General features: G+C 38.2%; 1 protein-coding gene across 2 annotated transcripts in view; it reads right to left on the bottom strand.

Moving 5' to 3' along the window:
- The window catches only part of c1ql1l2 (complement component 1, q subcomponent-like 1-like 2), a 38,858-nt gene extending 25,200 nt beyond the window's left edge, over positions 1-13,658 (bottom strand). For both annotated transcript variants that reach the window (XR_015480896.1, XM_087244690.1), the window contains exon 1: positions 12,450-13,658. Coding sequence is in view for 1 of the 2 variants with exons in the window: in XM_087244690.1 (XP_087100816.1) it covers positions 12,450-13,061 (612 nt within the window). In the remaining variant the exon portion in view is untranslated. The remainder of the gene's footprint in view (positions 1-12,449) is intronic.
- Between the last annotated feature and the right edge of the window lie 661 nt (positions 13,659-14,319).

The raw sequence follows: 14,319 nt of genomic DNA, 5'->3' as shown, positions 1-14,319 counted from the left end.
AAAGTCAAACTGGTTTGCTACAAGTGAAAAGTGAGAAAACGGAGCCATTCCTTTAACATTTGAACCTTAAATCAAACATCTGTGCTAAAACACAAACAATACAACTTTATTTTAATACCAGGGTTCATATGGTCATGAAAAACCTGAAAAAGTCATGGAATTTTGAAATGGTATTTTCCAGGCCTGGAAAAGTTTTGGAAAATCTGAAAAACAAAGTTTTGGAAAAGTAATGGAAATTAGTTTAACAAATGTCTCTATACTTAAATATGGGTTAGTTGTCTTTACTACTTTTCTGTCCATGACCAAACACTTGCTCTCACATTATTAGTTCTGTGTGAGCATTATCTAAACCAATTTTACTTAGATATAAAGGTTTATTTAAACTAGATAGATTGTTGCATGTTTTATGATATGTTGTAATAAGTTGAATGTGCATTTTCTTTTTTTTTTATTAACTAAGTATACGCAAACATTACATGAAACATTAGGTCGTGAAAACGTACTTGAAAGTCCTGGAAAAATTATGAAAAGTCATTGAATTTTAGTAGTAAATATGTGTATGAACCCTGTAAAACTCTAGATTGTTATTTGAGTAATGAGGCAAAATCAAGCACAACCGCAATGCATCTATATAGTTTGACTATAAATTGTCAGTATCCTTAAAACCAACATGCAGCCTTATATTTCAGCCACAAACCACAGCAACAACTCATCCTTTGAAATTCCTGGATCAGTTTCTTAATACAGTCAATGGAGAGATTAAGCGCGCCGTGACTGAAACTCAGTAGTAGCCAGTGGATATTCTTACAGATGTCAGCAGTGTCTCCCAGCCGGAGACTGATCTGTCTCTGAACGATACCAAACATTTCATCTATGAAAAGTGACCTTAATCCTGATGGACATATCCTGCCGTCTCCATGTCCCCTCGTTCCCTCCATCTTTCTTGCTTTTTATCTTTTTTTTTTTTAGTAGTGACTGACACCATTTGACTTCTGTAGCCCCATTACAGGCTCTTAGTGGGTTATTGGTAGTGTGGATGAATTAAAGCAAGCGCCTGTCTCTAATTATACTTAAAAGGTGGACCGTGAGCTGCATTTCTGATTGAGGCTTAGAGAAGCACTTCATACGGAGCTCAGATAAAAAAAAATCCCCCCTGTGGACGAAAGCCAGCCAGATGCTCTCCGCTCATGCGAAATTCCTGAGGACATTAGAGACCTCCGTGTGCTCCTTTTTCACTTGGGTTTATTAGCAAAGCAAACCTGATTAAGTAGGAGATAAGTTGTGGAGAACAAAAGTGAAGGTGCCACACTTTCATTTCCATCTGTCGCAGAGATTAATCTGCCCAGCTGCTCTTTGTCTAGTCAGCGAACTTCAGGAATAGTTAAATAACACTGATATGATGTTTAAATGACGATTAAAGCTGTTTGAGGAGAAAGGACGGTGGTGTTTTATTTGGGGGTGTTGAGAATGAACGATAAGTAAAGGTGGAAGACAAGGGTTTTTAGGAAACTTCTGAAGTGCTGCTAATTAAGTTATTACCGAGAAGAAGTTTAAATAATAATGTGGTCTGCTGATGGCCATGATGATAGACGAGGGCCAGCTGGCTAGAAAACAGGATGCCAGCAGCCATCAGCAAATGCCAGAGCAGCTTTCCATCAGTTACTCACACTTATGCATCTCTAAGAAATTTAAGCAGGCTGATTCATGCACAGTTCAAGTAGACAAAGTCGAGGGAGACAGTTGACAAACTAGCCCCCGCAAAAACATAAACACTTCTGGGGGGAAAACGATTTTCTGAGAATTTTTAAACTGCTTGGAAAATACATTTTTGCATCATTTTTTAAAATAAAAGTCTGTGCCAAAACAGCCAGGAACTGTAGCCTAATATGTTTAAGCCCATCTATTATGAATCTCTTAAAGTTTTGGTGATTTTACACTCTGTTTAGGGTTATTTTTGGGTCACACTTTATTTTGATGGTTCATTTGTTGAATTTAAGTTACATTGCATCTACATGCTAACTAATTCTCATTAGATTACAAGTAGGTTGGTTTGAGTTAGGGTCAGAGTTAGTGTAAGCCTACATGTACTTGCAAAGTTTCTTATAGTCAGTTAAATGTCTGTTGAAGGAGCAGTATCAACATAATAAGCAGACAGTATATTAATACTCAAATGGACCATTAAAATAAATGTATTACCTATTTTATGTTGTGTCAGTTGCACCAAACTGTGTTACAGTTTAAAGAAAAAAACAAATTTTTATTTAAATACGCCTCTGTGCATGATCTGTAGAAAATTAATAGAAAAAATGTCTCATAATGAAATATTTGTTATCTAAATGTTATCTAAAAATTAAATTTTTTTTTTGGTATTTGAGATTACAGTATTGTATCATTATTGCTTCCTATTTTTGGAACTAAACTATGTTTTTTGTAGCCTTTTATAAGCCCACCCATTGTCAAAGTTTTGGTGATTTTAGACTCTGTTTAGGATTATATTTGTTGTGTCAGTTGCGCCAAAATGTGTTACAGATTAGTTTTGTTTATTTAAAATTTGACAGGACAGACTAATGCAGCACAATTTCATGAAATGCGTCTAACACTCTCAAAACAATATTTGACAAATACAAATTCTAGTAAATAACATGATAAACAAACAAAGTAAAAAGAAATAAATGAAAAACATCAAACACTTTAAATGATAAGTTTTCTCTACAACAATTTTAGAGCATGAGGAATAAAGGAGAGTTCATGACGTTTAGTTTTACGCCTGGGTATAGCAAAGGCATTTGTCGTCGAAGAAGGTAGGATGACACTGGAGGCTTAAGCAGGAAACAATGCAGTGGTGATAAACTGTCATTAAATATTTTAGTGAGAGTACGTACAGTTTTATTTAAATTTAAATAATTTTTATTTAAAAGTGATCTATAGAAAGTAAGTGATCTATAGAAAATTAATCTTTAATTACTTTTTTGTGATTACAGTATTACAATTTTTTTGCTTCCTATTTTGGGAATAACCTACGTTTTTGTATTTATAATCAATTAATGACCTTTTAATCATTTGTGCTAAAAAAGTTAACCTTAAGTACTTTAAAGTAAACACTTTGCAGATTGCTGCTAAAGTAAAAAAAAAAAAAGGTTAATCAAAAATGTTGTAGAAAGATTGTCTGTTTTTTATGAAAAATGCACAAACATGCTAATTTCATATTTAGTATGTGTAATTTCTGTCAGATGTTTTACTCTTAATATGGAATGATAATTAGATGCATTTTTAACCCATTTTGATATTCGGACATATTATAAATGGTCTACTATACTGTATGTGCAAAATATGTACCTACAATTGAAGTCAGAATTATTAAACCCTCTAAATTATTAGCCCCCGTTTATTTTTCCCCAATTTCTGTTTAACGGAGGGAGAATTTTTCAAACACATTTCTAAACATAAAAGTTTTAGTAACTCATTTCGGTCCCACTTTATATTAAGTGGCCTTAACTAATATGTACTTACACAGGAATTAATAGTTTGTTACAATGCACTTATTGTGTAAATACATGTATTTACTGTGTACTTATGCTTGATAAAATACATGTATGTAATTACATTTGTATTTAACTTTTGTAACTACATTTGTAAATACACTGTTGACCATCCCTTACACCTTAACCCACCCTTAAACCACCCATACCACCAAACCTCTATTCCAACTCAAAAGCACCACGTGTTCTCAAATACATAATAAACACAGTAAGTACATTGTATTTATTTTTTGATGTAAGTACATAGTAGTTAAGGACACTTAATATAAAGTGGGACCCTCATTTCTAATATCAAATTTATTTCATCTTTGCCATAATGACAGTGAATAATATTTGACTAGATATTTTTCAAGACACTTCGATACAGCTTAAAGTGACATTTAAAAGCTTAACTAGATTAACTAGGCAGGTTATGGTAATTAGGCAAGTCATTGTATAACGATGGTTTGCTCTGTAGACTAGCGAAAAAAATATATGCTTAAAACTTAAAAACTGCTTTTATTCTAGCCAAAATAAAGCAAATAAGACTTTTCTTATTTTCTTATTATTAAAAAAATATCATCAGGCATACTGTGAAAATGTTTTGCTCTGTTAGACATAATTTGGGAAATATTTAAAAATGAAAAAAAAAAATTAACGGAGGTGTATTAATTCTGATTTCAACTGTACTTTTACACATCATGTATGGAAACTTGTCTTAGTACTTAGCTCTTCTCAGCTAAATTTTTACCAATTAAAAAACTGAATACTCAAAGTTTGATTCATTGAGTGCACTCCTTTTCTTTAGAAAACATTAATTTAAACACAAGCCACAAACTAAAAGTTATAACTGACAAACACATACATTTTAATTGGCTTGTTTAAAAAAACACCATTCTCAAACTACAGTGGCCTCCCACTTAAACCAGTAATTATTCCCATATTTCCAATTTCCCACAAAGCACTGCTGGCGGATCCCCCTAAAGATGAAGTGCCCTCTGAAGCGACACAGTGACCTGACCTCTATGCAAAGAAGAGCGCAACTGCATAATGAAACATCCCACTGCATTATAAAGCATTACATCGGCTGATAGAGTATCCTCACCTCCTCTCAGCTCCATAATGAGGAGAGTGCAGTAATTCTGGTCTTGGGGGAGAGCGAAGGGGGAGAAAGATGAGGAGAGGGAGTGAGGGAGAAACGCATGATTTCTGCTGCAGCATACATTTTTCATGAATTGCCCTATTCATCATATGGCGGCGGGCGGAGAGCTGTTATCTTACAGTAGCCGTTGTTTATTTTCCGAGGTGATCGAGGTGTTAAACACGCACATATACGGCACTGACTAATTCGACCGAGTAAGTGGGCCGAGTGAGGGAGAACATAGCAGAGTCGTTTGAAAGCATCATCTAGATGTTTACAGAGGATCTTTGCCGAAGGGCAAGTTGTTATTCCCCGAGAGAGCATGACTGTGTGTGTGTGTGTGTGTGTATGGTGAAGGGCTTTGGGTATCAGTGTTGACTTGTGCTCATTAAAAGAGAAAGAGGGTCCCCCTCCTGAGTCACCATCCCGGCCACAGTCACTCACACAAGGAGGCGCAGCTATTTTAGTGCATGCATTCAACAATCGCGCTCCCAACAGTATCACTGAAGTCTCTCCGGGCTGGATATTTGACTGATAGGGCTGAGGTGCAGAAAGGACGCTGCTTTAAAAGCGTAGTTCCGTCGACTATAAATAAATGATGGATTCCTCCGCAGCTTTTGTTCCATCTCGCCCAGACACATCTGACACGTGTGGCATTTCTTCGGTACGCAGACAAATCCAGTGCTAATAACCCTACAGCACCCAATTAGAGTGGTTTTAATGTTCTGCTCCACTGGGTGGCAAATTTAGTGTCCAATTAGACATCACATCAGGGGCAAAGGCGCCGCCCCTGCGCCTCAACAGCTGATTAGAAGAGTGGAGAGCAGGATAAGAGTGTTTGACTATATCACAAGTACACCACCGACACTGATGCAAATTAACAAGCTGTTATTGAAGAGGACCGCTTATTGGACTTGTTAAAAGATACTGGAGTTTTGTTTTTTCTTTTGTTTTTCAGGAGATCATTTCGAGGATAACAAGTTAGTTGGGTGACTTTGAAGACAAGTGAAAGATTTTGTATAATTTAACTAAAGTAATGATCGCACACGCTATACTGTATGTTCTTTTCTCTTGTTTCCTGCAAAAGTAGTATTGATCCGGGGGATGTTTTCGCTGTGGAAGTGTGTTGCTTGTCCCTCTCCTCGCCCAAATACCAATGAACAACACTTGCATTTATGTACGGCGTGTAATTAAACATGAGTAATTTGTTTGACTCTAATAACTCTGTAATTAAAAACATGTTTTTTTGGAAGTTTTTTTTTTTTTTTTGCTGTTCCAGATGGTGATGTTCTCCCCCCACCCCCCTACACACACATACTGTACATGTCTATTATATTGAACACATTGCGCTTAGTCATATTAATTATATTTGCAAATTTTATACATGTTAACACAATTGCCCTGAAGCATACAATATGTCCAAAGACATTAAAGATGGAGTGAGTGAATACAAAAGCAATTTGCTTGTACTCATGTTGCTGTGCACACTTAATTTTTTTTATTATTATTATTCATATTTTGCTGTGTACTCTTAAAGTCCTGATGAAACTGAAAGCAGCGATTGTTTCTTTTCTAAAACTGAATTTTAAATGAACAAGGAATAAGAAATAAGGGTTGCAACTTCAACTGTACATTTAAAACAAAAATCAGAGGCCATAATTGATTAAAATGTAAAATTATGATTATTTTGATGGATAAAGCAAGGACAAGAAGTGAAATGCATTTTAAAATTCCCTAGGTTTACAAATAAATCTAAAATAATAATATTGACTGTAGTGTAGCCTAAAATTAGCCTTTTTGGTGGGTTTTAAACAGACATTTAGCCTACATGGAGCACATAAAATTGTTGTTGCTGTTTTAAACTAAACCACACATCAAACAATTTACTTCATCTCATCGGTATTGGATTTAATAATCAATCTATTTTTTTTTTTTCTGCAAAGGAAGCGTTTCATTTATGAAACTTACATTCACTCTCATTAGTGTCCTAACTTTATTATTAAATTATTATTATTATTATTTTTTTATTCAATTCAATTCAGCTTTATTTGTATAGTGCTTTTACAATGTAGATTGTGTCAAAGCAGCTTCACATAAATGGTCATAGTAACTGGAAAAGTGTGGTTCAGTAACTTGAACAGTGTGGTTCAGGTTTTAGTGTTTAAGTTCAGTTCAGTTTTAATAACTGAATTTTATTAAATTCAGTTATTAAATGCACATTTCAGAGCGGGTGTATTATACAGCAGGAGTGCACCACTTGACAAAACACATTTCATTCTGAAAGATCGGGAATGAGGTTTTAGAAGAGCAATCACAACCTAAACAACTCCTCCTGCTCACCATTTCTGTTTGCTGTTAAAAACAGTTGAACCAGCGTGGTTTAGTATTTTATCCACACCCATTACCTCAAAATCATGTCAAATCTGAGAATAAAACTGAAAACAAATAGGAAGTGCTTTTACAGATTACAAGATTAGAGGGGCAAACTTTTTTTTTTTTTTACGACATGCACAGATAAATTATTCACCACAAAACTAGCAATGTGAGCTAACAAAATCATATTGTTAGTTTTGATTTGTTGGGAACTTTAAAAAAGAAAGATTTCAACGAAAGGTTCACTGTTTTTAAGTCATGCCAGGACCCTTTTGGTTCCTCAAACAATTTTGTTCTTTATGTAAAAAACATTTTAATAATGTAACTTTGTTTTTTTTTTGTTTGTTTTTTTTTTTTTGGGGGGGGGGGGGGGCTATTTACTTAATGTAAAATAGCATTTTCTGTAAGTCAACAGTTCCCAAACAAGAAGAACATTTAAATCATCTAAAGAGCATGTTTCCACTTTTATGAGTATGCGCAGAAACTTTTGTGGAAAGGTTGATGCTCTACCAAATGGTTGACCACATTGGTTGACTGTTAAATAATTTCTGTTAAAGAATTACTGTTTTAAATAATGGTTTACATTACACAGCATTGTTGGTTTACAAAAATAAATCAAACAAACATAATCCTGTTGAAATATTACACTTGATTTTGGTTTTATTATAAAAAATAAAATAAAAATGTTGAATGAGAATATGACATACTTCAAAAAATAAAGGTGATGTATTGTTCAAAAATGTTTTATTTTAATTAAATGGTTTTACACTTGATATTTTTTAGATTTTTCATAGTATAGGTATTAATTCCTGGACTTTAACCATGAACTGACATACTGTACAGTTGAAGTCAGAATTAATAGCCCCCTGTTTATTTTTGCCCCTAAATTCTGTTTAACGGAGAGAACATTTTTTCCAACACATTTCTAAACATAATAGTTTTAATAACTCATTTCTAATAACTGATTTATGAAGAAACTTTTATATTTTTAGAAATGGCATGTTTTGAAAAAAACACATTAAGCGTGTTAACTATAGCGACATTAGGAGTTAAGAAATGCAATAAAAAATGTTTTTCTTGGTGGGGCAGTTAAAGGGTTATCATAAAACAATCAATACAAATGAAGAACCTTTATATGCTTGTTCATTCTGTGTATTTAAAGTCAGTGTGTCTGTTTTGTGGATCCTTCTGACATCCATAAAATGAACAAAATACTGATTAATATACATTCTCTTGTGAAAGACATTGTCAAACAGATACACAAGGGTGAATAAATGATGACAGAATTAGATTTTTGGGGGGTCAAATATCCATTCAACACATTTGCAAAACATTGTAAATCAGCTGTAAACCAAACAGGTGATTTTCAGATGACTACTCGAGACTGCGCATGTGTAAGTGTTTTTGCGAGTGTGTGAGTGTGGTCTGAGACAGCAAGATTATCTCGAAGCAGCCTCTTGAGGAACACAAAGAGTGCCTGGATGCATTTGCTTATAATGAAGTCAGAATGGGTTTGGGTGGATTAATGACAATACCAACAGAAGGAACACGAGGACAGGTGCCAGCGCATTCTGGATGCGGTTCAAAGTTTTTAATTACGATTAAAAAGACTCTCTGGCACGTCGCAAACGCCTTTTCTTTTCACAGCCTTTCATATACCCCCCTTCTTTATCACATTTGAAGTGGAATTCCTTGTAAAGCCGATGGAGTTTCAAAAAGGAATGCACAGGCATCTGTACAAGTCCATCTGGCAAAACGAGTTTTTTTCCAGAAAATATTTGGCAAATTAAGAAAAGAAAGTCAAGATGGCAAGAAATAAACAGAAGGAGTGGAGTGGAGATGGATGAAAAGAAATGCATCCTGTGAATAAAGCCCATTAAACACAGACAAAAGTATGGCAGTGCTAATGTTTTCCCACACAGATTGCAAGACAAAAATGTTCTTCCTCATTCACTCACGTACTGTATACATCCTGCACAGCAGCTGTGTGGGTTTGTATGACGGTATGGTCAGTGGCCGCTTGAAGAATAGAGCAAGTCCTCTGGGATCCAGCAGACTAGCTGAAAGTCTGTTAGCACTCCATCACTGCCACTGAGAAACACTACGCTGCGCTCGCATACGTTCACATGTAAGACGGTTACAACAAAGTTAAATAGTGAAAATTTCCTTTAAACAATGTAAGACTCCAAAATCAGCACATCCAACAGCAGCTCGCCTGCGGTCCTCTTTGCCCACACACACACACACACACACACACACACACACACTGCTGCAGTTTCTCTGATCTGGAATAGCGGTTTAATTAGTGAGGCGGTAACCACTTTATAAAGATTAGCTTGCTCTCAGGAGGAAGACTCATCGCCCATGTCTGCCTAAAGTGTCTGTGAGGAGGGTCTCTGGAGATCAAGACCCATTGTGTTCAACAGACGGTGCTTTACGACAACATATGCTTCGCTCCCCAATGCTCTTCCTCCACACACTCCATAAATGCTGTACTGTGCTCCCAGCAGTTTTTCGCCTTTGCCATTAGTGTACTTCTTTTATGGTTTTGCTTAGGCAATCTAGTTAGGGCACGGGCAAAACAAAGAAACCTTAAAACAGCACTTGGGAAGATTGCAAGTTAGCAGACAAACTTTTTTTCAAGCAAAGCTTAGCAATACGTCTCGTGCGTTTGATAGACTTTTCCAGTAGTTGATTAGTAGGACTGGATTCTGAGCAGGACGTGATTAATCAAATCAAAGACGTGTTTGTAACAGAAGCAAGTGTTCGTCTCAATTAAGAGAAAGAGATCTGCCTATTGTTATGGCACCATGGGACCAGACGAGTTAAATTAATATGGCAACTGGAGTATAAAAAGACAGGCAGCGCTTAAGGACTCTGTTTCTGCTAGCTGCCTGGTTTGATCTAATAAAAAACATGATTAACTTTAAATAAGGTTTAGAAAGAGATAGAAAAAGGAGGGGTAGTGAAACGTGAGTAGAGATTGAGGGAGGGAGGGAGGGAGGGATAGAGAGAGAGAGAGGCATGTTGGGGACAAGAAAAGCATATTTCAGTTTCAGATATTACAGTGACCGTTTAAGTTCCTTTTATTGTATCTTTCATTTCTTCCGCTTACCCTCTGGGCTATCTTTGAAACGTCTGGCGGTCTTTCCTCTGTCACAATTTCTTTATGGGAGTTGAACTGTTTCCTCCACGAGAGGCGGCAGGCGGATAACCCTCGGTAATTGTATTTATCTGACTGAAATATCGGCGGTGTCGCGCAAGCTTCGGTTGCAGCGGTAACACTGTGACCTGCGCGCGCGCCAACCTGCAGGCCACGGAGAGACTAAAAACACACGCGCCCACCAGGTGCTGCTCTCCTCACCCCGTTTTCAATTGCAGGTGCATTTCCAGCGAAAGAGTTAAAAATAAATGTTGACAAATATACTTTACAGGTAGCTTTGTCTGTGTTACCGAGGCAAATTAGAGACATTTAAGTAGCACTTTATTAACAGAGACACATGCCATGCGCATACAAAGACTTGAAATGCATCATTGCACTGATTACTCATTTAAATTATTGTGAATGTGGACACGCAGGTTGTACTTCAGAAATGTCATACACTTTTATTAATTAGTAGATTTGTATATGTTTAATAAAATACGCCCATGTATACCCACTGAATACCCGAAATGCGCTTTAAATGAGTGATTGGATGCATAAGTATGAATGCTGTCAGTGTGTGATTGAGCTAAAGAAAACCATTTTTTAAAAAGCGCATAAGTTGACTCTCTTTAAAGGATTATAACATGTATTTGAGTGCCAACATGAGCTCTTCATATATTGGCCTAGTACATTTCAAATAAACATGTAAGGGTGGTAGTTGCACATTCGAAGGTGTTTCAAATGCATTACTTTTTTTTTTCTCCTGAGAGTGCAGAAACTGATTTTAAACATCAGTTCTGGTCTTATGGACTTCTAAATGGCGAAAAATATATAACATTTAGGTTATGATAATGCTCGTTCTAAATCACCAGATCCTGAAGAGACAGAAGTCTACTGTATAATTCTATTCCATCTGTCATGAGCTCCCCCGTTGCGCGCGTGCGGCAGAACTCTGTGGATGACGCTGCACGTGCGCTTTTCTCCCACCTAAAAGTTAGTCTCGCGTGCCAAACGACTCCAACGGCTCAGAATAAATATAAAACTGTCTGCTAATAAATACTGCATCAGGAATTACAACTGTGGCGACAAAACTTTAATAACACTCGCAAGCGTCTCAGATCTTTCAAGAACGTTCCACTTCTGTCTGTTCACGACTGCGCTTTGACTTGTCACTATATTTCGAGCACAGTCGCTCAACCTTCTATAAAAAACGAACAGAACGGAGGAAAAGGCATCCATGCAAACGCAAAGTAAAGGACAGTAAAAGCGAGTAAATGGCCATTAAATGGACGTTTCCTGAGACAAGCTGAGATAATAAGGTATGATTGTGGCTGAATCGTGTCTTCCTGGCACAGTGATTACATGTTCAAGAAGTTGGACGATTTGGCACGCTCTAGCGAATTTTGTCATGCTGTAGCATTTTCTTTCACGACCCCTAATTAACCAGCCTTACAACAACAGATCCTGTATTTACGGGCAAAATAGCACAATTGTGGTGAAGCATTTCTTCAGTTCCTGTAAACGAGTATGTTATTGTGCAAACAGATTCGAACAACAGCCTTTTTAATCGGTAATAATTTCAATCAAATTAATAAAAAATAACATCAACGTTTGCATTGCTGATTATAAGCTACATCCTTCTATCAACATAAAAAATATAATCCCAAGATTCAAAATATTACTAATAGCAGCCTAAATAATTAGGCTTTATACGCTTTAAATGCACTGCACACTTTCATAAAAGTTTGAAGCGGCAGACTTTCAAGTGTCGTACAAATTCCATAAAAGAGAGAGAGGGAGAGAGAATCTCTGTCCTCTGTTAACGGGGACACGCACAATGTCAGCGCGCATTAAGCGCATTCTGCGCGTGTCTTGTCGCCGGGTATGTGGCGCCGCAGCTGTGCGAACTTCACCCGCATGCTCTGGGGGGACGAGAAACTCACAGCAGATGTTACAGCGTCTCCCACCAGTCTCCCGCGGAAAAAAAAGCAGAGGAGAGAGAAACGACAGTCTTGTTTGTCCTCTGCGGGGTCATTATTAACAGCTTAATTAATTTTAGATCTGCCTTGCGAATACCAGTTCAAACCTATACCACCAGCACACGAGCTGAGGAAATGCACTTTACAAAAAACAAAACTTGGAAAAAGTACACAACCGAAAAAAACGTACTGAGAATATATATATATATATATATATACACACACACACACACACACACTTTCAGCAGAGTTCACAAACAACTTTTGTTCAATAGAAATAATTTGAAACTCACCTGTCCGTTCTTGCACAGGTCAGCCCACATGCTGGTTCCATCGCCTCCCCTCATCAGAACGTGGTAGATAAAGAAGTATGTGCCGGGCACGCTGCAGATGAACTTTCCCGAAGTGCCATCATAGTTGTTGCCGAGGTTGGTGACCACATCGTCGAACTTGAGGATCTCGTAGCCCTCGTGTGGGTTTTTGAGTCCAGCGTAGAAAGCCACTCGTGGGTGCGTGTTGTATGTAACTGTGCTGATAGCTCCATCATTGCCCAGACTCAGAACCCCGTTTCGGCCCCTGTCCCCCCGGTCCCCCGGGGGCCCCATTGGACCCGGGGGCCCTGGCTCCCCTGGAGGCCCCGGAGGTCCGGGTTTGCCTGGTCGGCCCGGCTTCCCCGGTGGCCCCTGGAGGAGCGTAGAGGGTGGAGGCATGTTGCTGTGGTCGGCCAGAGCCTCGGCCTCGGCCTGTACAGAAGAGCCGGTGCTGGCGATGCCCGTGGTGGTGCCCTTGTTCTGGTATGGATCGCACACCATTCGACAGGTGCCCAGCATCTCATAGTGGCTGTTGTCATTGCTCACGGAGCTGACCAGCACGGGGATAAGCACCACCAGCACCAGCACCAGCATGACCCCTACAGCAGCCGCCACCAGGGTCTTCCTGCCCAGGCTGAGGCGCGGGAGTGGCTGGGCAGCCAGCGTGGGTCTGCCGGGAGCCGAAATGGTGACTGCTGGAGAAGAAGAGACCGCAGAAAGAGAGAAAGAGAGACAGAAGGGTGAGGGGGTCCCGAGAAGGGACAGGTGCCAAGCCCTAGGAGCCCAAGCTTGTGGAGGAGCGTGTGAGGGTGAAAGAGACCCACATGTACACGCTCACCCACTCTTGCCTGCTTTTCTAAGCTGATTCACTGGATCCTTTGGGCTGGCAGGAAAGAGCTTTCATACAGATCCCACATCCGCTCGATCTCACTCTCACTCACTCACACACATACGCACTCACACACACACGCGCGCATGCATGCCGACGCGCTCACACACTCTCCCAAAAAGTCAATCCCATTGTCTGGTGCACAGAGTTGCACTCGGTAATGAAGAGAATGAGGGATGGCAGAAGCAGCAAAAAGGAAGAGAGGATGAAGAGAGCAAGTGTGTGCATGGGAGTGAAGGACAGCATGCACGCAAGAGAAAGAGAGAGAGTACAGATATAGAGGAGAGACAGGGTATGTTTGCAGAGGCGTTTTCTCAGACTGAGGGTTTTATACTGAGCCCCCCCTCCCCTCCTCCTCTCCTCTCCCTCTCTGTGTCACAGCGATACAGCCAGGGGAAGGGAAGAAAAGTAACCAAGAGAAGAGGAGAGAAGGAAACAGGAACATTTAAATGGGTGAAAACAATACAGTAGGATACAAACAAAATATATCACAAAGAAAAAAGTCCAAAGTGAACATTGATTTGCTTTCTGCTAAGCTTTATTAAAAAGCCTTCTTTAAATAAATAAAAAAAAAATTATATACTTTTTATATAATAAATACACAAATACATTTTGCAACCCTGATCCAGAAATGTGGACTGTGCAAAAAATATAAAATGTTTTAGACAAAGTTATCGTGAAAGTCAGCCTCTGCTCTAAACATAACCATCACTGCAGGGCATAAGACGATTGTTTGACACCAAATGAGATGCTTCAAATTCGTATGAATTAGACCACAGTTGACATTCCTGGATGGGGGTATAGTCCTTATGCTCATAAATCCTTATGCTGAACATTTAAACAAGGAATCTGTCACATTCATATTCATGGCACATCAATATTATATTTCAATATTAATTAGTTAAAAATGTGCACAACAACAACAATAATATTAATAATATATAATAATAATATTAATAATAA

This window comes from Danio rerio, chromosome 3 (assembly GCF_052040795.2).
Source record: "Danio rerio strain M-AB ecotype USA chromosome 3, GRCz13ab, whole genome shotgun sequence".
Classification (NCBI taxonomy): domain Eukaryota; kingdom Metazoa; phylum Chordata; class Actinopteri; order Cypriniformes; family Danionidae; genus Danio; species Danio rerio.
Note: the sequence above shows the minus strand (reverse complement) of the source record. Positions and strands in the feature narration are given on the sequence as shown.